The sequence below is a fragment of the Morchella sextelata genome, assembly GCF_020137385.1.
Source record: "Morchella sextelata strain SCLS chromosome Unknown scls_2, whole genome shotgun sequence".
Lineage (NCBI taxonomy): Eukaryota > Fungi > Ascomycota > Pezizomycetes > Pezizales > Morchellaceae > Morchella > Morchella sextelata.
The window spans coordinates 3,701,504-3,724,787 of NW_025408617.1; the positions used below are offsets into that span (position 1 = coordinate 3,701,504).

The 23,284-nt window shown below is 48.9% G+C and overlaps 10 protein-coding genes across 10 annotated transcripts; 8 read left to right on the forward strand and 2 right to left on the reverse strand.

Moving 5' to 3' along the window:
* Positions 1 to 17: 17 nt before the first annotated feature.
* H6S33_006226 (uncharacterized protein) lies at positions 18 to 1,625 on the forward strand (the record flags this gene model as incomplete). Its single annotated transcript, XM_044837659.1, has 1 exon — positions 18 to 1,625. One exon carries the CDS (start codon positions 18 to 20, stop codon positions 1,623 to 1,625), a length of 1,608 nt encoding a protein of 535 aa, XP_044699535.1.
* A 240-nt stretch (positions 1,626 to 1,865) lies between these two features.
* Positions 1,866 to 5,605, reverse strand: H6S33_006227 (uncharacterized protein; the record flags this gene model as incomplete). Its single annotated transcript, XM_044837660.1, has 1 exon — positions 1,866 to 5,605. A coding segment is annotated over one exon (3,740 nt), but the record flags the coding sequence as incomplete, so codon positions are not given.
* A 32-nt stretch (positions 5,606 to 5,637) lies between these two features.
* H6S33_006228 (uncharacterized protein) lies at positions 5,638 to 6,811 on the reverse strand (the record flags this gene model as incomplete). Its single annotated transcript, XM_044837661.1, has 1 exon — positions 5,638 to 6,811. A coding segment is annotated over one exon (1,174 nt), but the record flags the coding sequence as incomplete, so codon positions are not given.
* Positions 6,812 to 7,237: 426 nt separating this feature from the next.
* H6S33_006229 (uncharacterized protein) lies at positions 7,238 to 8,020 on the forward strand (the record flags this gene model as incomplete). The annotated part of the gene is made up of 1 exon (XM_044837662.1): positions 7,238 to 8,020. The coding sequence occupies one exon, from the start codon at positions 7,238 to 7,240 to the stop codon at positions 8,018 to 8,020; it is 783 nt and encodes a 260-aa protein (XP_044699538.1).
* Positions 8,021 to 8,615: 595 nt separating this feature from the next.
* H6S33_006230 (uncharacterized protein) lies at positions 8,616 to 9,219 on the forward strand (the record flags this gene model as incomplete). Its single annotated transcript, XM_044837663.1, has 1 exon — positions 8,616 to 9,219. A coding segment is annotated over one exon (604 nt), but the record flags the coding sequence as incomplete, so codon positions are not given.
* Positions 9,220 to 9,258: 39 nt separating this feature from the next.
* Positions 9,259 to 9,782, forward strand: H6S33_006231 (uncharacterized protein; the record flags this gene model as incomplete). Its single annotated transcript, XM_044837664.1, has 1 exon — positions 9,259 to 9,782. A coding segment is annotated over one exon (524 nt), but the record flags the coding sequence as incomplete, so codon positions are not given.
* A 30-nt stretch (positions 9,783 to 9,812) lies between these two features.
* Positions 9,813 to 9,986, forward strand: H6S33_006232 (uncharacterized protein; the record flags this gene model as incomplete). The annotated part of the gene is made up of 1 exon (XM_044837665.1): positions 9,813 to 9,986. The coding sequence occupies one exon, from the start codon at positions 9,813 to 9,815 to the stop codon at positions 9,984 to 9,986; it is 174 nt and encodes a 57-aa protein (XP_044699541.1).
* Positions 9,987 to 10,502: 516 nt separating this feature from the next.
* H6S33_006233 (uncharacterized protein) lies at positions 10,503 to 10,770 on the forward strand (the record flags this gene model as incomplete). Its single annotated transcript, XM_044837666.1, has 1 exon — positions 10,503 to 10,770. A coding segment is annotated over one exon (268 nt), but the record flags the coding sequence as incomplete, so codon positions are not given.
* A 42-nt stretch (positions 10,771 to 10,812) lies between these two features.
* H6S33_006234 (uncharacterized protein) lies at positions 10,813 to 11,097 on the forward strand (the record flags this gene model as incomplete). The annotated part of the gene is made up of 1 exon (XM_044837667.1): positions 10,813 to 11,097. A coding segment is annotated over one exon (285 nt), but the record flags the coding sequence as incomplete, so codon positions are not given.
* Positions 11,098 to 11,165: 68 nt separating this feature from the next.
* H6S33_006235 (uncharacterized protein) lies at positions 11,166 to 13,916 on the forward strand (the record flags this gene model as incomplete). Its single annotated transcript, XM_044837668.1, has 1 exon — positions 11,166 to 13,916. A coding segment is annotated over one exon (2,751 nt), but the record flags the coding sequence as incomplete, so codon positions are not given.
* Positions 13,917 to 23,284: the final 9,368 nt, after the last annotated feature.

Genomic DNA, 23,284 nt, shown 5'->3' on the forward strand with positions numbered 1-23,284 from the left:
CAGAGGAAATGAAACAAATGAAGGCAAGGGTAAACGCGGCAGAAAGGAAGGCGAGAAATACAAAGAAACCCAACCACGTGGAGGAACACCGGAAGGCATGCAGAGAATGGACAGTCATGATCCGGAAAGCAAAAGCGGACCAGCGGGAAAAGACGATGAACGAGGCGAAAGGTAGTGAAGTCTGGAGAATCCTAAACGCAGGAAGGAGAAGAGACACAATTATACCAACCATACAAGGTGACGAAACGTTTGCGGGGAAGTGTCAAGCTCTAAGAGCCCAACTGTTCCCCTCGAAATGGACGTCCCCCGACCATTCCCCCCTAAACATTAGACCCCCTTCTTTTGACCTTAGCAACACCTTCGACATAGTCACCCCCGAAGAACTTAATAAAGCAATCGACTCCTGTCCAGCGCATTCGGCGACCGGTCCGGACGGCATCCCCTATACCTTTATTAAAGCGATAGTCAGAGTAAATACAACTCTAATCCAAGACATGTTCTCCGCCATGCTCCGGCACGGAGTACACCCAGCGGAATGGAAAATAGCTAAGTGCATCCCGATCCCGAAACCCGGCAAAGCAAACTATCATGAAGCAAAAGCCTATCCGCCTATTTCCCTTCTACAATGCTTTAGCAAAATCCTGGAGAAGATAGTGGCTCAGAGACTATGCACCGCTGGAGAAATCCTAGGCACACTTTCAGCGAATCAATTTGGAGGAAGACCAACCATCTCGGCAATCGACGCTCTCCTGAGAACCTTGACACCAATACAACAAAACTTACTACTGAAAAACAGTACCGGAATCGCTCGGCAAGACAGACCAGCGATCCTAACCAACGATATCCAAGGAGCATTTAACTGCGTCGACCACCTACTCCTCGCGGAAATCATGCACCAACAAAAATTCCCCACCTACTTAACAGAATGGTGCAAGGAATTCAATACCGGCAGAAAACTACAGTTCCAATTTAACCATGAGCTAGAAGAACCACAGCCCTATGATTCTGGAGTGCCGCAAGGAAGCCCCATGTCCCCGGTACTATTTATGATCTATGCTGGAGTAATCCTGGACCCAACAAGCAGCCCGAAAGAGATGGACACCACATATATCGATGACGATGCGCTGGTGCAAATATCCAAAACACCAGGCTTCACAATCAAGAGAATGGAGGAACGAATGAGAGAGAGACTAATAAAAGCTGAGCCACTCCAAATTAAATACGACCCGGATAAATCCGACCTGATCTTCTTCCGGCCTACCACATCATCGACACAACAACCACGACTTCCGGTCAAAATTAACAATATCAATATACACCCCAAGGAGAGGCTGAAATATGTAGGAGTCTGCATAGACCTGACCCTCTCCTTCCGGCCCCACATCGAAGCAGCGATTGCAAAAGGCCTTAAAGCCCTCCACCAGATTCGATACACCGCCCGCCTACCAGGCATAACGGTTAAAACGATCCATCACATCATAACACAAAGCTTCCTCCCAAGTCTACTCTACGGTCTCAAGGGAGTGAGTAGCGAGTATTCCGCAGGGCACGAAGAGCGTAGCAGGGGACGGTGTGGGAGCTCCACGATATGGGTACTACGTGGCTCTAGCGTCGGTAAGGTTTGAAGGGGACGAGAACAAAGCGAGGCGATGGTCTTCTTGAGGAACGAAGAGAACGAGAGTATTATATAGCAATAGACAGCGTAGATACAGAAGACGTTGCGTAAAGAGAGAAGAAGAAGAACACAAAATACAAACAAACACCCCCCTTAATATACTCAAGGAAGTCCCAGCGATGACAAACCCAACATGACTCATACATCAACGATCAACAGAACCCGGTAGAACCCAATAGAACCTTTTTGACTAATCCGACTCTTCATAACCCCGTACCTCCACTGATCGATCCATGAAAGTAGCCCCTCCCTTCAAGCGCGAGCTCCTGCGAGCCTTAATCTTAATCCTTCCTTCCAATGGTCCAGGTTTGTCGGGGTAGCGTATATGGAAGATATCAACGGCGGCGGTATTATCGTGGTATGCGGCGGGTTCCCAGGTAGGGTCGGTATAGCCCATCCACTTAACAAAGTATTGTAGGCCAGTGTTTCGTAATTCTCGCGAGTCCAAGATTTCCTCAACTGCATACTCCTCCTCTTGTTCGACGATAATGGGCGGGGGTGGTGGTTGAATTTGCCCTGGGACAGGATCATTCGCAGCGGGGTCCAGCAATGACACATGAAAGACGGGGTGCATCTTCATACTCCTAGGCAGGTCGACTCGATACGCATATGGCGATATAATTTCCTTAACGGGGAACGGTCCCAGTTTCTTCCAGTCCAGTTTCCGGGAGTTACGCGTGGTTCGGATGTTTTTTGCTGAAACAAACACCATATCACCGACATCGTACTGTGGGGCCGGCGTTCGTTTAGTATTGACGGCCTGCTCTTGTTGATCCTGCGCTGTACGGATATTGGAACGTAGGTGCTCGTGGAGTTCTTTCATCTTCGAGGCGAAGTCCTTAGCGTTAAGACTCGGTGGGGTCTTGTCCAACGATTTGATCGTCACTGTAAACCGGGGGTGGAACCCATAGTTCGCGAAGAATGGTGTAGCTTTGGTGGATGCGGAGACCTGATTGTTGGCGGAGAATTCTGCCATAGGAAGCCATTTTACCCAATCGTCCTGTTGATAAGAGACATACCCACGTAGATATTGCTCCATTACAGCATTCAGCCTTTCGGTTTGGCCGTCGGTCTCTGGGTGGAAGGCGGTGGACATCCTTGCTTCGATGTTGAGGTGTTTACAAAGAGCCTTCCAAAACTTAGCTGTAAATTGCATACCGCGGTCGGAGGTGACGTGTGTGGGTAGCCCGTGGAGCTTCCATATGTTTCGCAGGTATAGTCGGGCGACGTCTTCGGAGTTGAGAGTAGTATTGCAGGGCAGGAGATGTCGCATCTTTGTTAGCCGGTCAACCACTACCATAATTGCATCGTACCCTTCACTTTCCGGTAGGCCCGTAATGAAGTCCATCGATACCTCCCGCCATGGTTGTTCGGGAATCGGTAAAGGTCGAAGTATGCCGAGTTTTCCATGGGTGTTGGGTTTACTTCGTTGACAGGTGTGACAGTTCCGAACGTAGCGGGCAATGTAATTTCGCATGAGGGGCCAGTAGTAGTCCCGACTGACGAGTTCGAATGTTTTTTCACGTCCCGGGTGTCCAGCAGAGGCAGCGTCATGGTAAAGTTGGAGGATTCGAAGCTTAAGGGGGTCGTAATCAGGGACATATATGCTGCCTCGGTAAAGCAATCGGCCTTCAACCTCGGTGCATTCGGCGAGTGAGATGTCTTTTGATTGTCGATCGCCTTTATTACGCATATCCAGTATTTTTTGGGGAAACAGGTCAGCGCTATATCCTTCATCAAATAATTCCTGCAGTGAGGCGTTCTTTTCAGCGGGCTCATTTGAGAAAGAACCCGCCAACAAACTTAGCTTTGCATCAAGATTCTCCTTCTTCAACACAACTTGACTCTGATGCAATTGTCTTTCATCCCCCTCTCCAGGGAGATCTCCTGATCTTCTTGTCAACGCGTCCGGTTTCCCTCCTTGTTTCCCTGGTCGGTATTTGATAACAAAATTAAATCGTGACAGGTATTCTGCCCACCGTGCTTGTCTCCGGTTGAGTTGTTTAGTACTCATAAAGTATTCGAGGTTCTTATGATCGGATATGACGGCGATTGGGTGTGCAGCCCCTTCAAGTTCCGGTCGCCACTCTTCAAAAGACCGAATGATTGCCAGTAATTCCTTGTCGTAAATCTCGTAGTTGCATTCGGCGGGGGAGTGTTTTTTCGAGAAGTACGCAACGGGTCGGAGGATACCATTGTCATCGTATTGGGAGAGTACACCGGCGGAGACATAGTCAGATGCGTCGGTTTCCACAGTAATTTCCTTTTCCGGGTCGAAATGAGTGAGAATGGGCGCCGTGGTAAAGGCTTCTTTCAGGGCATTGAAGGCGGTTTGGGCTTCGCGTGTCCATCCAAATGATGTGTCCTTACGTGTCAGTCTGGTAAGAGGAGAAGCCAGTTCAGAGAATCCGCGTATGAATCGGCGGTAAAAGTTAGCGAAACCTAGGAATGCTTGTACATCCTTAACTGTTTTGGGGACGGTCCAATTCTTCACCGTCTCCACTTTCCTTGGGTCCATTTTAATACCATTGGGTTCGATAATCAGGCCGAGATAGGTGGTGCTTTGTGTGTGAAATTCGCATTTCTCCGGTTTCAGCAGTATTCCATTTTTTTGTAGGGCTTCCAGTACTTTTTCGACGTGTACTTGTTGTTCCTCGAAGGTGTCGCTGTAAATAAGGATATCGTCAAGGTAGGCTGTACAGAACATGTCAAGGTAATCACGGACGCAATCATTAATAAAATGTTGGAAGGTGGCTGGTGCATTGGTAAGGCCGAAGGGCATTACGGTGTATTCGAAATGTCCGTAACGCGTTCGGAAGGCTGTTTTCCATTCCTCACCCTCAGCCATTCGAATCTGATTGTACCCTTGGCGAAGATCAAGCTTGGTGTACCACTTGGCTTTGGAAAGGCGATCGAGAGTTTCCCGGATGAGTGGTAGCGGGTAGCGGTTTTTGACAGTAAGTTCGTTGAGGCCACGATAGTCGACACAAAGGCGGAGTGTTCCATCGGCCTTTTTAACAAATAGGACAGGGGCACCGGCAGGCGAAGAGCTGGCCTGAATGAACCCCTTTTTAAGGTTGTCCTGTATATATTGTTTCAGCACGATGAGTTCCTCGCGGGACATACCATAAAGTGGCCCAAAAGGGGGCTCTTTCCCTTCCTTGAGCGGTATCTTATGATCATAGGGGCGGCGAGGCGGCATCCCGTTAGCGAATTCTTCGTCCATCATTTTATAAAATCTCTTATACCGGGTTGGGACCCGGTTCCTCCAGTCTTGCTTAGGGGCCTCGCCCGTTGCTTGATCTATTTCCTCAATAGTTGTACTAAAGATTCGGAGTTTGTCTCTTCGAGCAAAGCGACAAAGAGCAGCTGAACTGACGAGGTGAAAACGGGGCGGTGGTGTAACCCCTCTAATAGGAACGGGTATCGGGGAAGAGTTGCACTTGCGTTTGCAGTATTCGGAGTCGAACAGTATGCTATTGTTCTTAAACCGTAATGTTGCGTCGTGCAATTGAAGCCAGGGGATTCCGAGGAAGAGTGGATACGAGCCGAGTTTGGTGACGAAGAAAGGGGTAGTTTCATGGTGGGAGTCAATGGATAGCGGCAGATAGCAGAGGTGGGTAATTTGTCCGGAAGATATGGGCCGACCGTCGATGACTTCAAGAGTGCGGGGCGATTTAAGGGGGAGAAGTGGGAAGTTGTTATGGCGCGCAAATGTTTCATCAATGAATGCGAATCCGGAGCAACCGGTATCGATCAGTGCGTGGGTTTGAATGGGTGTTTTATTGTTTATAATTTTACAAGAAGCAACAAAATGATCCCCATCCAATTTATCCTCCACAGACGATACCGAGAAGCCAGAGATAGAAAACGCAGACAAAGGAGAGACATTGGAAGGTCCCGGGCAGGGGCCATTGATCAACCCCGGGACTACTGAAAACCCGACCCAGAAGAGGCGGGACTAGCGACCGGTGGAGCAGCGGGGTCGACGGCCGTATGGCTGGGTGCGAGGAGGGCGCCCCTCATTACCGGTTGGTTACCGCGCGGGCGATTGGCAGAGGGGCAGTTGGCGAAGACATGACCGGGATTGGCACAGTACATACAGAGGTTGTTGTCCCTTCGCCATTGTTTTTCAGCGGTAGAGGTTTTGCGTTGTCCATTGACAAAAGTGTATCGTTGTTCGATGGCAGGACGTTGAGTGGGACGGCTTTGGAGAGCAGAGAGGTCCATTGAGGCGAGGCCTCCGGCGGTATGAGATGGGTGTGCGACAGCAGCGGGGGCGGTGAATTGTCCCATTGTATTCCGAATTGCCCGTTGTTCAGCTTTGCGGCCCCGAACCTGGTTATCGATTGTCATCAAAATGGTGGCATAGGCTTCGACGGTGTTAGGCCTATCTGTCCGGTATGTCACGGCATCCTTCAGGTCTTCCGACAGTCCTTCGGCCAGGGCATCGATCTTGGCTCTCTCGTTGTAGTCCAGGTATGCCACGATGCGGAGGAACTGCGAATAATAGGTAGCGAAGTCCCCTTTGCCTTGCTTCAGGGCAACGAGTTGGCGACGGGTGGTACCCCGGGAGTCTGGGTCCCCAAAGGAGGCTTCCAAATGGGCGACGAAGGCAGTGACAGAGGAGAAGGGGGCGGCAGGGTTAGCGTTAACGAGTGGGACGACTTGGTCAAGGGCCCTTCCTTCCAAGCGGCTGACGGCGTAGATAACCTTTGCTGCCTCGTTCCGGAACCGATCGTGGTTAACTTCAAGTTTCATTCGAAGTTGGGTAGTGAATCCGGGGAGCTTGGTACGGGTGCCATCGAATTTTTCAGGGTCTGGAAACTTTTCGGACCTGAAGGCGGGGACAGGAGCAGGTGGAGGAGCGGGGGCAACGGGGACAGCGACGGTAGGGGCAGGAGCAGCGCGGGCGACATTGAGGTCGAGGTTGAGCCGGTTTATCTGCTCCTCGAGGTTGTCAATGGTTTCGTTGGCGGCGGTGAGTTGTGCATGAAGGGTGTCCCTTTGGAGGCGGACACGCTGGACGAGGGTGGCGATGTTGTCGAATAGTTCAGCAGGGCCGGCCTCATACATCTGCCTGAATTCCTCTACATCTTTGGGTGCATTCCATGCAGGTGGGTCGGGGGTGGACATATCGTACGGTGCGGATGACGACGCAACGTAATCTCAAGGGAGTGAGTAGCGAGTATTCCACAGGGCACGAAGAGCGTAGCAGGGGACGGTGTAGGAGCTCCACGATATGGGTACTACGGGGCTCTAGCGTCGGTAAGGTTTGAAGGGGACGAGAACAAAGCGAGGCGATGGTCTTCTTGAGGAACGAAGAGAACGAGAGTATTATATAGCAATAGACAGCGTAGATACAGAAGACGTTGCGTAAAGAGAGAAGAAGAAGAACACAAAATACAAACAAACACCCCCCTTAATATACTCAAGGAAGTCCCAGCGATCACAAACCCAACATGACTCATACATCAACGATCAACAGAACCCGGTAGAACCCAATAGAACCTTTCTGACTAATCCGACTCTTCATAACCCCGTACCTCCACTGATCGATCCATGAAATACGGGTCCGAGGCGTGGTGGACTGGCGCAGACCACATTATAAGATCTCTCGAACCACTATATAATGAAGCGGCCCGGATGATCACCGGCCTACCACGATGGACAAAAAGAGCTAAACTCCTCCGAGAAGCAGGCCTACCCCCCTTAGAACATCTCTTGACATATCGCTCAAGAAAGTACGGAACCAGAATACTCTGCACCGATGCAACCCACCCCAACAATGAATCCCTGATCGAGCTCCTCCCATACAGAGAAGCAAATATCAAAGGAACAGGCTTACACCGAATCGCCTCCCTACTACCCCCATATCAAACCCCCAGCAACGCGAGAGACAAGTGGAACCAAAACAAACTACTACGCGACCACCTGTTGGAAGAATGGAACACACAATCAATACCGAACTACCACCACCGGGGGGACTTCCGCCCCCCTCCTAAGATAGCGAAACTCACCCTTACGGAAGCAAAAAAAGTATTTCGAATCCGGTGCCAAACCACCCGAATCGACAAACACGCAGTACATACAGACCCCGAACCATGCCAGTGTGGTATGGAAAACTCAGCGAAATATACACTTATGGAATGCCCAGCGTGGGCTCGAATCCGTGCCCCTCTGATAGAAAAGATCCCCGGAGCGATGACCTGGGAAAACTGGATGTTTACAAACCTGAGAACGGACCTCATCTTACAATTTGCAAAACAATCTCAACTCTCGAAATGGCATGAGTCGGCGGAGGCGGAGGCGGACCTGGAAGAGGGGATGGAAGAAAATGATTAGGGACGGGATTAGGAAGGGCAGTTTCCTTTTACTCGTTAATTTTGGTTTTACTTTGTTTTGTTTTGATGGATCCAGCGCTCGAGTCCGCTGAGAGATGTTATCTTTCCTTGTCGTTGGGTTTTCTGGTTGAGTGTCGTTCTGGAATTCTCCTGTTATTGCTCGTGTTTGTTTGCGTTTGCTTTGTTCTTGTTTTGTTCGTTTGCGTTTGTGTTTGTTGTTTTTCTTTCTTTTTCGGTTCGTGTTTTAGGCGGTCGGGTCGGCGTGCGATAAGTCTTGTACTTCAAAGCAATATAAGTTTCTTGTTCTTCTTCTTCTGCATTCTACTTGCTCGCTAAGGCTCGCAAAGAACTCCCTGATAACAAACCTCGCTTTAAAACACTTTATTTTTACTTCCCTCAGTTTATCCTGGTATACCATACCAGGTTGAGCCACTTCGCCCCCGATCGTACGGTCGCGTTTTGTTGTTCCAAGCGAAAGAAACCTACGAAAACTGGCTTCCAGTGAAGAATTCTCCAGCCTTGACCTCCCGAAAGGAAGGAAAAGAAACCTTTCCGAAACATCACTCTACGCCGCCAGAAGAACTGGACATTCAATCATGTCGCAGCAAGCATCGCTCCAGATCTTTTTTACCCAGTCTTCCCAACAAGGGACAGCCCCTCCGCAGAACAGGAATACTCCAGTTTGCGACCCAACCCCATCCGGAACTCAGGAACCGGAATTCTCCTCGACCTTTGCAACAGAATCCGACTACAACGACTCATACCAACCGAGAATTGACTACCTCTACCCGAGCGTTGTCCTCCAGGACACTCACACCCAGACGGACCTGAACTACATCACCTGGGCCATTAGACATGCCACCAGCCGGATCTGCCCACCCTCCGACAGGATTGAAATCCTCGAAGAGCAAACGACTACACTCCGGAGAACAGTGGACACACTGAAACACCAAATCGAGGCGCAGACAAATATGATTACCAATATGCACTCGGCGATCCACGCCCTCCTCAGCAAACAACCACAACCGCAGCAACTGCAGCAACCGCAACAACAGCAACAACAGCAACAACAGCGAAAACCACAACAGCCGCAAGGACAGAGAATGTCCCCTCCAGCGGTCCCACAAACAGTTCCCCAAGCAGCGCCACAGGCAGCTCCTCAGGCCCCCCCACCCACACCCCCCCAACAAGCCCCACCTCGTGGATTGAAGGCAGGCACCTGAGCCGCCGTGGCCTCAGCACCCGGTCCCGCCCAAGGAAACTTCCAGGTCATCGAGAGGAAAAAGAAGTCCGCAAAGCCAAAAGCGGACCCCCTCTTCAAACCAGAGTACACAAAAATCAACAGGGAGATCATTGTTGAAACCACTGCCCCATCCGACGTTAACCCCTCCGAGATCAGGACCCTTGTCAATGCTAGAATCCAAGACGAGTCCTGCCATTTCATCTCGGCAAGAAGAACACCCAAGGACAACTTCATCCTGGAAACAAAATTCGTTACCCCTGCAACAAAGGCAATGGAATATGCCAAAGAAATTGAGGAGGCCCTCCTCACCCTACAGGTACCGGTCGCTGTGATCCGCGCAAACTCTAAATGGTCAAAGTTTCTGCTCCATGGAATCCCCACAACGGTCGGGGAGGGCATTGAGGCGGGACAATTAGTAGCATCAGAAATCAGAAGCAACTATGGAGAGAACTTCCAACTTGCGCAGGTCCCCCGCTGGATATCCAGGGCAGAAACTCGAATGGAGAAAACCCACTCATGAATGGTCATCGCGCTCCCAGGACAAATCACAATGGAAACACTAGGAGTTAAATTCCTATCTCTCTTTAACCGAAGCTGCCATATCGAGGCCTTCCTCCCAACCTTCCCGGATACCCAGTGTGCAAAGTGCCTCGAATACGGCCACCGCCAAGAGAAATGTAAGAATAATGGGAAATGCGGCCACTGCGCCGGAGATCACCTATAACGGCAGCCATACGTTTTGATTATGCGGAGTGTCAGAGTATGTAAAGGAAGGATTGCGCAATGTGTGTGGGATTTGTTAAAGCGAGTTTCTATTATGTTCTTTTTATTTCTGTTACACGAGAAGATGAGTCATCGTGGGTTGAGGTCTGGATATATAAAGGGGCGTTGTCTCGGCTTTCTTCTGTTTTCTTTTCTTTCCTTTCTTCTTTACGCAACCTCTGTACTTTACAGTTACGAATACTATTTAGTTCGCGCTACGTCATAGAGTTTACCCGGTATACTAGACCAGGTACAACCATCCATAGTCCATAGTCCACAGTCCCTGTTCTTGCTTTAGGTGTACCCTTCGGCCCCATAGTCCATAGTCTATAGTCCACGAACCTCCTACGTCCACGTCTTCGCCTCGGTTGTATTCCTTGGCTTCATAGTTCCTACGCCCATTGTCCCCGTTATACTTAGGTTGCGTCCTCTACAGCCAACCAATACAACACCGCCTCGCTTAGCTCTGGTCGCGACCATGTCCGACATCACTCAAGATACGCTGCTGCAGCGTCTTTCAGAATTTTTGACCACATATGGTCCTCTCCCAGCAGATATAGACTTCGGTGATGAACTTACCGAGGCCCATAATCTTATTGCTGAATGTTTGGAGGCTTTTATCAAGCCTTCCGAAATCCCGGAATCCGTTATCGACACGGTCCAAGAAGAGGTCATTATTGGCCTCACCAAGGAACTCGAAGCAGCTGACGAAAAGGCTGCCGATCTATTGCAAACCTTGTCCGAATGCCAGGAAGACTCTACCGAAACTATCTGAGGCCGCGATGAAGTTATCGTTGCTCTGAAGGGTGAGCTTGAGGAGTCTAAGGCCGAAGAGGAGGAGCTTCGGTATCGCCTGGCATTACATCAGGAAAGTCTCGCTACCGCTGATGAGAACCTCGCTGATGCTGAAGATGAGATTCTATACATCACCTCTGTTGCAAAAGCCTGGGAGGCCCAAGCCAATGCCATCATCGCTGATCTTCGTTCTCGTGGTTCTGCCGCCACAGTCAAACCCCAACGCCGCCATGCCTCCACCAAATCTCGTTACTTATCTCCTCGCTCTCAAGATCCCCGTACCATTAGCAATTGGCGAGAAAGGCCAATTGAACATGTGTCTCCAAAGCCGGCGCTAAAAGGTCAGCCCCTTTGGTAAAAAATGGCAAACCAAAGGGGCTAGCCCCGCCACCTGTTCCTGTTGTCCCTGTTGTCTCCACTGTCTCCGCTGCTGCCGTATCTGAGGACGAGATGTCCGAAGACTCTCTTGTCGTTACCTGCTCGGTTTCTCAGAATCCTGACTCTTTTATACCCACTTATGCCCTTATTGATACCGGAGCCTCTGAATATGCTTTTATCGACGAATCTTTTGTACGCCATAATAATCTCATAATGACCCGCCTTAAGGTACCTCGTCAGGTAGATGTTATGGATGGGAGGCCTATTGAATCAGGAAAGATCACCCATATTGTCAATGTGTCGCTGGATATCCATGGTCATCGGGAAACTGCATCATGTTTTGTCACGAAGCTGGGACACTATCCAATTGTGATGGGAATACCTTGGATGCGACGTCACGATGTTATGATTCGGCCGAAGGAAAAATTACTTGTTTTTGACTCTCAAAGCTGTTGTCAACACTGTTCACTCAGTGGAACGACAGTCACTGTCCATGGAATATCGATCCCTCTACCGGAACATCATACTGTTGTCGTTTCAGCAGTTGAGAAATCCACCGTCGACGTCAAGCAACTAGTACCAAAGGAGTTCCACCATCGTCTCCATATGTTCCAAGAATATGATGCTTCAGTCCTTCCACCACATCGGCCATCACACGATATTGAGATCGTATTGGAGGAAGGTAAACGACCACCGTACGGACCGATATATGGATTATCCCAGGTTGAATTGAAAGCACTACGAGAATACCTTGATGAAAATCTACCTAAGGGATTCATTCGAGCCAGTGAGTCGCCAGCGGGAGCACCCATACTATTCGTAAAGAAAGGTGATGGGACCCTTCGGCTTTGTGTGGATTATAGAGGCCTTAATGCAATCACGATCAAGAATCGCTATCCGTTACCGTTGTTGAAAGAAACTTTGGCTAAGCTGTCGAGGGCTCAATATTATACCAAACTGGATTTACGATGGGGATATAACCAGATTAGGGTAGCAGAAGGGGACGAATGGAAGACGGCATTCAGAACTCGATATGGACATTTCGAGTATACAGTAATGCCATTTGGATTAGCGAATGCCCCTGCCACATTTCAACATTGGATTAATGATATACTACGTCCCTATCTTGACCAATTTGTAACGGCATATCTGGATGACATTTTGATTTATTCGGAGACCCTATTGGAACACAAAGAGCATATTCAGAAAGTTCTGAAGGTACTTGATGAGAATCATGTCCATCTTAAACCCGAGAAATGCGAATTTATGGTTCAGGAAACAAAGTATCTCGGTCATATTCTCACTCCGGATGGGAATAGGATGGATCCGAAGAAGGTTGTCGACGTGTTAGAGTGGTCTACACCGCAGAACCTTCATGATGTTCAGGTATTTTTGGGATTCGCTAATTTCTATCGACGGTTTATCCTAGGATACTCAAAGATTGTTGCCCCACTTACGGCTTTGACGAAGAAAAATGTTAAGTTCGAATGGACAGACGAAAGGGAGGAAGCATTCCAGACATTGAAAAAGATGTTCACAACGGCACCCATATTAGCGCACTTTGATCCGAATCGGAAAATCGTAGTAGAAACCGATGCATCCGACTATGTTTCTGCTGCAATCCTGTCCCAACGTGATGATGAAGGAATTCTACATCCAGTCGCTTTCTTCTCAAAGAAGCATTCCCCTGCGGAATGCAACTATGAAATCTATGACAAAGAACTTCTGGCAATTGTACGATGTTTTGAGGAATGGCGACATCATTTGGAAGGGGCACAATTCCCAATTGAAGTCCTCAGCGATCATAGGAACCTCGAATATTTCATGTCAACAAAGCTATTAAACCGTCGACAAGCCCGTTGGTCGGAATTTCTTTCACGTTTTGATTTCGTCATTCAATTTAGACCAGGGAAACAAGGGGCAAAGCCGGATGCATTGACTAGGAGGTCGGGTGACCTACCTAAGGAGGGGGATGAACGGTTGACGCATCAAAGCCAGGTGGTTTTGAAGCGAAAAAATTTGGATTCAAAGCTAAGTTTGTTCGCGGGTTCTTTTTCAAATGAATCCGCTGAAGGAATGTCCACTGTAGAAGAGTTGTTTTTAAATGCTTACCAAGTTGACAGTTTCCCGAATAAAGTACTCGCGATGCTTCGGAACGGCGTCCGTCACTCGAATAAGATCTCGCTTGCCGAATGCACGGAAGCTAACAACGGTCGGCTACTTTACCGTGGCGCACTCTATGTACCAGATGTCAACGACCTTCGGCTAAGACTTCTCAAAGAACACCGTAATAAACCATCAGCAGGACATCCTGGTAGAGCAAAGACCCTAGAGCTTTTGAATCGAGAATACTACTGGCCACAAATGAGAAAGTATGTCGACCAGTATGTTAGGAATTGCAATGTGTGTGCCCGTAGCAAGGCACCACGCAATGCACCTTATGGAGTACTTCGCCCCATGCCAATTCCCGATGGGCCCTGGACAGATGTCTCGATGGATTTTGTGACTGATCTTCCTGAGAGTGATGGGTATAATGCGATTTTGGTTGTGGTAGATAGACTAACCAAAATGCGGCATCTGATACCAACGACAAAGGAGGCGGATTCACGGGAAGTAGCAAGGTTATATATTGATAACGTCTGGAAGCTACATGGATTACCCGACACTATGGTATCCGATCGAGGAACACAGTTCGTTGCAGAATTCTGGAGGACGCTTTGTGATCGATTGGAAATATCACCAAAATTCTCTACCGCATTCCACCCTCAAACAGATGGACAAACGGAAAGAATCAATGCCTTAATGGAACAGTAAAAAAAGTATTTCGAATCCGGTGCCAAACCACCCGAATCGACAAACACGCAGTACATACAGACCCCGAACCATGCCAGTGTGGTATGGAAAACTCAGCGAAACATGCACTGATGGAATGCCCAGCGTGGGCTCGAATCCGCGCCCCTCTGATAGAGAAGATCCCCGGAGCGATGACCTGGGAAAACTGGATGTTTACAAACCTGAATACGGACCTCATCCTACAATTTGCAAAAAATTCTCAACTCTCGAAATGGTACGAGTCGGCGGAGGTGGAGGCGGACCTGGAGGAGGGGATGGAAGAAAATGATTAGGTACGGGATTAGGAAGGGCGGTTTCCTTTTAACTTTTAAATTTTGTTTTTATCTGTTTTGTTTTGATGGATCCAGCGCTCGAGTCCGCTGAGATATGTTATTTCTCCCTGTCGTTGGGTTTTCCAGTTGAGTGTTGTTCTGGAATTTCCTCGTTTTGTTCGTGTCCGTTTGTGTTCGTTTGTTTTTGTTCTTGTTCGTTTGCGTTTGCGTTTGTTGGTTTTCTTTTCTTTCTTTCTTTCTTTTGTTCGGTTCGTGTTTTAGGCGGTTGGGTCGGCGTGCGATAAGTCTTGTACTTCAAAGCAATATAAGTTTCTTCTTCTTCTTCTGCATTCTACTCGCTCGCCTCTGGCTCGCGATAGGATTTCTTCCCCCCGAGATGGAGTTATACTGATTCTCGAATTGCTTCGGTCCCTGAACTTCCCTCGCTCGACACCCCCCATTCTTTGTTCGATCGGTGCCCTCATGGGACGCGTCCACCGTTCATCCCTCGTCAAACCAGCGGCTACTCTCGAAAGCCGCCTTCGCCCCTTCTTATTTTCACTCATCGCAGGAGTGATCCCACACGTCGTGTACGCACACTGTCAGTAATCTTCAGTCAGCGAGAACCTACTGCCAAAGCGCTCGACAGCCCGCGAAGTTAGCGACCTCTCGGTCGCGAAACTATCGTCAAATTTTTACCTGAGGTCCCGTGACCTTACCCCTCTTTGTCGGCGTTAACCAGGCCACCCATTTTTTAACCGAGGCGGCCCGCTCCCCTCACCCCAACCCAACCGGTCTCCGAGACCACCCCTCAATACAACACGGTCGACACTTTCGATTGCGACCCCCATACATACTGAGCCTTCGGCTCACCCCTTTTTGCATGTCCCCTCCAGAGGACACCACTTCAATTACGACTCGGGCACAGTGTTTAGCCGTTGCTGCAGGGACCGACGACCCCACCCATTCCTACTTGATCTACCGGTCACCACTCCTCAATTCCTCGCTGCCTGACAACCAGACGCCCGAGGACCCACTCTTACACCACCCCCCTCGCTTCCACCCTGACGCTGTTGCGGTCGGCTTCTCCTGCCTTCGTGCGCGTGGTTTCCCAGTCCTGTCAAGGTTTGTCCACAGATATGACATCGGGAACGTTGGTAATGATATCGTTTTGATTGAACACTACGTTTAGGATTGTGCTCGCTTATGTAGTTGACGGAGAAGTTTGGGGTTCATTCTTACTACGGGGAGGTTTCTTTGTTGTCGCTTAGATTCTGCTCACCTGTACCACTTGTTATTTGCTCCCTCTTCGTGCGTCGTTTACTTTTGCTTATGTACGTAGTTCTCGTAGCTGCGGTAGTTAGTTTTTGTACTTTGTTTTTGCTTTCGGGTTAGTCGGTGGAGGTTGTAGTCGGGTAGTTAGGTGTGCGATAAGCTTCGGCTTCTAAGCAATATAAGTTTCTTCTTCTTCTTCTGTATTCTACTTGCTCGCCAAAGGCTCGCAAAGAACTCCCTGATAACAAACCTCGCTTCAAAAACATTTTATTTACTCCCCTTGGTTTACCCTGGTATGCCATACCAGGCTGAGCCATTTCGTCCCCGATCGTACGGTCGCGTTTTGTTGTTCCAAGCGAAAGAAACCTACGAAAACTGGCTTCCAGCGAAGAATTCTCCAGCCTTGACCTCCCGAAAGGAAGGAAAAGAAACCTATTTGAAACATCACTCTACGCCGTCAGAGGAACTGGACATTCAGTCATGTGGCAGCAAGCTTCGCTCCAGTCCTTCTTCACCCAGTCTTCCCAGCAAAGGACAGCTCCTCCACAGAATAGGAACACCCAGGACCCCAACCCAACCCCATCCGGAACTCAGGAACAGGAGTTTTCCTCGACCTTTGCAAAAGAATCTGACTATAACGACCCCTACCAACCGAGCATCGACTATCTCTACCCGAGTACTGTCCCCCAAACCACTCACACCCAGGCAGACTTAAACTACATTACCTGGGCCATCAGACATGCTACCAGCTGGATTTGCCCACCCTCCGACAGGATCGAATACCTCGAAGAGCAATCGATCACTCTCCGGAGAACAGTGGACACATTGAAACATCAAATCGAGGCGCAGACAAACATGATCACCAACATGCATTCGGCGATCCACGCCCTCCTCAACAAACAACCACAACCGCAGCAACCGCAGCAACCGCAGCAACCGCAGCAACCGCAGCAACCGCAACAAAACCAACAACAGCAACAACAGCGAAAACCACAACAACCGCAGGGACAGAGAATGCCCCCTCCAGCGGTCCCCCAAACAATCCCTCAAGCAGCGCCACAGGCAGCTCTTCAGGCCCCCCCACCCACACCCCCCCAACAAGCCCCACCCCATGGATGGAAGGCAGGCATCTGGGCCGCCGTGGCCTCGGCACCCGGTCCTGCTCAAGGAAATTTCCAGGTCATCGAGAGGAAAAAGAAGTCCGCAAAGCCAAAAGCGGGCCCCCTCTTCAAACCAGAGTACACAAAAATCAACAGGGAGATCATTGTTGAAATCACTGCCCCATCCGACGTTAACCCCTCCGAGATCAGGACCCTTGTCAATGCAAGAATCCAAGACGAGTCCTGCCATTTCATCTCGGCAAGAAGAACACCCAAGGACAACTTCATCCTGGAAACAAAATTCGTTACCCCTGCAACAAAGGCAATGGAATATGCCAAAGAAATCGAGGAGGCCCTCCTCACCCTACAGGTACCGGTCGCTGTCATCCGCGCAAACTCTAAATGGTCAAAGTTTCTACTCCATGGAATCCGCACAACGGTCGGGGAGGGCATTGAGGCGGGACAATTAGTAGCATCAGAAATCAGAAGCAACTATGGAGAGAACTTCCAACTTGCCCAAGTTCCCCGCTGGATCTCCAGAGCAGAGACTCGAATGGAGAAAACCCACTCCTCAATGGTCATTGCGCTCCCAGGACAAATTACAATGGAAACGCTAGGAGTTAAATTCCTATCTCTCTTCAACCGAAGCTGCCATATCGAGGCCTTCCTCCCAACCTTCCCGGATACCTAGTGTGCGAAGTGCCTCGAGTACGGCCACCGCTAGGAGAAATGTAAGAACAATGGGAAATGCGGCCACTGCGCCGGAGATCACCTCACCAGTTTCCACCCATGCAATCAATACCAGGGAGGATATAGATGCACCCACACCCCAATCAGATGTCTGAACTGTAAAGGAATCCATAAGGCCTCCGACCCAGCATGCCCCGAGGGGGCCAAACGCCGATTCCTCAAAGGGAAGGAAAACGCCCCACCCGCTCAAGACCCACTGGCCGCACCCGTCCAAGAGCTGCTTCCAATAGTTCAAGTACCAGCCACTGCCCCGGTCGGAGCCATACCCGTTCCCGAAGATGACCAACACATGACAAATAATGCTTAGGCCCCGAACCACCGCGCTCGCACACCAACTCAATTGTGCACGGAGCGAACTTATTACCAAGGCGACGGTAGAGGAAGCGGAAACAGACTCAAGTATTTATTTTCTATTATTACAAGACCCATGGACCTCAGCAGAGGGATACCCAACAGAATCAAATCTCTTTTATATTTTTACAGCCAGCAACACCAATACAAAATGCGCAACATACGTCCGCAAACATGCCAACCTCAAACCAAAACACCACTACACATACGATAACTTCATAGTATCGATTACGGTGGAAATCCAGAACAAGAAAACCCAAATCCTAAATATATACTCCCCAGGCCGAAGTGGCCCCTTTGCTCAAATAGCAAAAACCATCCAAACCCTTGATAACTGTCTAGTAATGGGAGACTTCAACTGCCATCATCAAATGTGGTACGGAGTAACATCACATGAATACAGGAACAACATCCGAGCAGACCGCGCCAACGGTGCACGGCTAAAACAATGGATAACTCGACAGAAACTGACTATAATGTGGACTATGGGCGTAGGAACTATAAAGCCAAGGAATACAACCGAGGCGAAGACATGGACGTAGGAGGTTCGTGGACTATGGACTATGGGGCCAAAGGGTATACCTAAGGCGAGGACGGGGACTTTGGACTATGGACTATGGATGGTTGTACCTGGTCTAGTATACCGTATAAACCCTATGACGTAGTGCGAACCAAATAGTATTCGTAACTGTGAAGTACAGAGAGAGAGAGAGAATCTTATATTGCATAGAAGCCGAAGCTTATCGCACACCTAACTACCCGACTACAACCTCCACCGACTAACCCGAAAGCAAAAACGAAGTACAAAAACTAACTACCGCAGCTACAAGAACTGCGTACATAATAAAACAAAAACAGCGCACGAAGAGGGCGCGAATAACAAGTGGTACAGGTAAGCAGAATCTAAGCGACAACAAAGAAACCTCCCCGTAGTAAAAGTAAGAACCCCAAACTTCTCCGTCAACTGCATTAGCGAGCACAATCCTAAACGTAGTGTTCAATCGAAACGATATCATTACCAACGTTCCCGGTGTCATATCTGTGGACGAACCTTAACAGGACTGGGAAACCACGCGCACGAAGGCAGGAGAGGCCAACCGCAACAGCGTCAGGTGTGAAAGCGAGGGGGGGTGGGTCGAGTTTGGGTCCTCGGGCTTCTGGTTGTCAGGCAGCGAGGAATTGAGGAGTGGTGACCGGTTGGTCAAGTAAGGAGTGGGTGGGGTCGTCGGTCCCTGGAGCAACGGCTAAAGACTGTGCCCGAGTCGTGTTTGAAGTGGTGTCCTCTGGAGGGGACATGCAAAAAGTGTTGAGCCGAAGGCTCAGTATGTATGGGGGTCGCAATCGAAAGTGCCGACCGTGTTGTGTTGAGGGTGGTCTCGGAGACCGGTTGGGTTGGGGTGAGGGGAGCGGGCCGCCTCGGGTAAAAGTGGGTGGCCTGGTTAAGGCCGATAAAGAGGGGTAAGGTCACGGGACCTCGGGTAAAAAATTTGACGATAGTTTCGCGGCCGAGAGGTCGCTAACTTCGCGGGCTGTCGAGCGCTTTGGCAGTAGGTTCTCGCTGACTGGAGATTACTGACAGTGTGCGTACCCGACGTGTGGGATCACTCGTGCGATGAATGAAAAATAAGGAGGGGCGAAGGCGGCTTTCGAGAGTAGCCGCTGGTTTGGCGAGGGGTGAACGGTGGACGCATCCCGTGAGGGCACCGAACGAGCAAAGAATGGGGGGTGTCGAGCGAGGGAAGTTCAGGGACCGAAGCAATTCGAGAATCAGTATAACTCCATCTCGGGGGAAGAAATCCTACCGCGAGCCAGAGGCGAGCGGGTAGAATACAGAGGTTGCGTGAAGAGAAAAGAGAAAGAAAGAGAAACAAGAAATCACAAGACAACGCCCCCCTTATATATCCATACCCTATCCCAATGCTGACTCATACCCTCGCATAACAGAAACAGAAAGAACATAATAGAAACCCGCTTCACTAAAACCCAACCACACTACATAATCCTTCTCCCTTGTACCCAGACAACTCACATAGCCAACCCGTCTAGCTGCCGTTACAGACCATTCCTCCCTCTAAGGCCTACCTCCTGGTAGGCTCAGGCTTCCGTGAATATCGTTTGTGAAATCGTTTGACAATATCGGGCGAATGTTCGACATCCGACAATGGCTGCCACGAAGCTTCATCATAACCGGCATACTTAACTAAGTATTCAAATCTTCCCCGACGATCCCTGGAATCCAAAATATCCCCAACTTCCCACTCTTCCTGTCCTTCAACTTCGACCGGCGGTGGTGGTAACTGTTGTTGTCCTGGTAAAGGATCGTTTGCTGCAGACGACAATAAAGAGACATGGAATACGGGATGAACCTTCATAGACCGGGGAAGTTCTAGCTCGTAGGCATAGGGATTAACGATTCGCTTAATGGCATACGGCCCAATACGCTTCCAATCGAGTTTCTTCGACGGTCGTTTGGTAAGGACATGGCGGGTCGATAAGAAAACTTTATCCCCCACACGATAGTGAGGTGCTGGAGTTCGACGTATATTGGCCGATTCTTCCTGAATTCTTTGTGCTCGAAATAGTTCATCCTTTAGGAGATTTAATATATCCTTCATCTCCCTTGCAATACTGTTAGCCTGATCCTCCGCTGTCGTCCTACCATGTTCCAAGGGACCAAAAGTCATTCTTGGATTCCTCCCCGAGTTGGCGTAAAATGGAGAGACTCTCGTCGTTTCAGAAGCATAGTTGTTTGTTGCAAACTCGGCCATTGGCAACCATCGAACCCAATCGTCCTGTTGATAAGAAACATAACTTCGAAGATATTGTTCCATCACAGCATTAATTCTTTCCGTTTGTCCGTCCGTCTGGGGGTGAAATGCTGTAGAGAACTTTGGCGATATTTCCAAACGATCGCAAAGGGACCTCCAGAATTCCGCAACAAATTGTGTTCCTCGATCAGATACCATAGTTTCCGGGAGTCCATGTAATTTCCAAACATTATCGATATACAACCTCGCTACTTCTTTTGAATCCGCTTCTTTAGTTGTGGGAATCAGATGTCGCATCTTGGTTAGTCGATCGACTACCACCAATATCGCATTATATCCATCGCTTTCCGGAAGGTCAGTAACGAAATCCATTGATACGTCCCTCCATGGTCCATCGGGTATTGGCATAGGTCGAAGTACCCCATAAGGTGCATTGCGTGGTGCCTTGCTACGGGCACACACATTGCAATTCCTAACATACTGGTCGACATATTTTCGCATCTGTGGCCAGTAGTACTCTCGATTCAGGAGCTCCAGTGTCTTCGCTCTACCGGGATGTCCCGCTGATGGTTTATCGTGATATTCCTTCAAAAGTCTTAACCGAAGGTCGTTGACGTCCGGTACATAGAGTGCCCCACGGTAAAGTAGCCGACCGTTGTTATCTTCCGTACATTCGGCAAGCGAGATCTTATTCGAATGGCGGACACCGTTCCGAAGCATCGCGAGTACTTTGTTCGGGAAACTGTCAACTTGGTAAGCATTTAAAAACAACTCTTCTACAGTGGACATTCCTTCAGCGGATTCATTTGAAAAAGAACCCGCGAACAAACTTAGCTTTGAATCCAAATTTTTTCGCTTCAAAACCACCTGGCTTTGATGCGTCAACCGTTCATCCCCCTCCTTAGGTAGGTCACCCGACCTCCTAGTCAATGCATCCGGCTTTGCCCCTTGTTTTCCTGGTCTAAATTGAATGACGAAATCGAAACGTGAAAGAAATTCCGACCAACGGGCTTGTCGACGGTTTAATAGCTTTGTTGACATAAAATATTCGAGGTTCCTATGATCACTGAGGACTTCGATTGGGAATTGTGCCCCTTCCAAATGATGTCGCCATTCCTCAAAACATCGTACAATTGCCAGGAGTTCTTTGTCATAGATTTCATAGTTGCATTCCGCAGGGGAATGCTTCTTTGAGAAGAAAGCAACTGGATGCAAAATTCCCTCGTCGTCGCGTTGGGACCAGATTCCGGCAGATACATAGTCGGATGCATCGGATTCCACCACAATCCTCCGATCCGGATCAAAATGCGCAAGTATTGGTGCCGTGGTGAACATCCTTTTCAAAGTCTGAAATGCTTCCTCCCTTTCATTCGTCCATTCGAATTTAACATTCTTTTTCGTCAAAGCTGTGAGCGGAGCAACAATTTTCGAATATCCCAAAATAAACCGCCTATAGAAATTTGCAAATCCCAGAAACACTTGAACATCATGGAGGTTTTTCGGTATGGACCATTCCAAAACATCGATAACTTTCTTTGGATCCATTCTATTCCCATTTGGAGTGAGAATAAGGCCGAGATACTTTGTTTCCTGAACCATAAACTCGCATTTCTCAGGCTTAAAGTGAACATGATTCTCATCAAGTACCTTCAGAACCTTCTGAATATGCTCTTTGTCCTCCGACAGAGTCTCCGAATAGATCAGAATGTCATCCAGATATGCTGTTACAAATTGATCGAGGTAAGGACGTAGAATATCATTGATCCAATGTTGGAATGTGGCAGGGGCATTCGCTAATCCAAACGGCATTACAGTATACTCGAAATGTCCATAACGAGTCCTGAACGCCGTCTTCCATTCATCTCCCTCGGCTACCCTGATTTGGTTATAACCCCAACGTAGATCCAGCTTGGTGTAGTATTGCGCTCTTGATAACTTGGCCAGGGTTTCCTTTAACAACGGTAACGGATAGCGATTCTTGATCGTAATTGCATTAAGGCCTCTATAATCCACACAAAGCCGAAGGGTCCCATCACCTTTCTTTACGAATAGTATGGGTGCTCCCGCTGGCGACTCACTGGCTCGAATGAATCCCTTAGGTAGATTTTCGTCAAGGTATTCTCGTAGTGCTTTCAATTCAACCTGGGATAATCCATATATTGGTCCGTACGGTGGTCGTTTACCTTTCTCCAATACGATCTCAATATCGTGTGACGGCCGATGTGGTGGAAGGACTGAAGCATCATATTCTTGGAACATATGGAGACGATGGTGGAACTCCTTTGGTACTAGTTGCTTGACGTCGACGGTGGATTTCTCAACTGCTGCAACGACAACAGTATGATGTTCCGGTAGAGGGATCGATATTCCATGGACAGTGACTGTCGTTCCACTGAGTGAACAGTGTTGACAACAGCTTTGAGAGTCAAAAACAAGTAAATTTTCCTTCGGCCGAATCGTAACATCGTGACGTCGCATCCAAGGTATTCCCATCACAATTGGATAGTGTCCCAGCTTCGTTACAAAACATGATGCAGTTTCCCGATGACCATGAATATCCAGCAACACATTGACAATATGGGTGATCTTTCCTGATTCAATAGGCCTCCCATCCATAACATCTACCTGACGAGGTACTTTAAGGCGGGTCATTATGAGATTATTATGGCGTACAAAAGATTCGTCGATAAAAGCATATCCAGAGGCTCCGGTATCAATAAGGGCATAAGTGGTTATAAA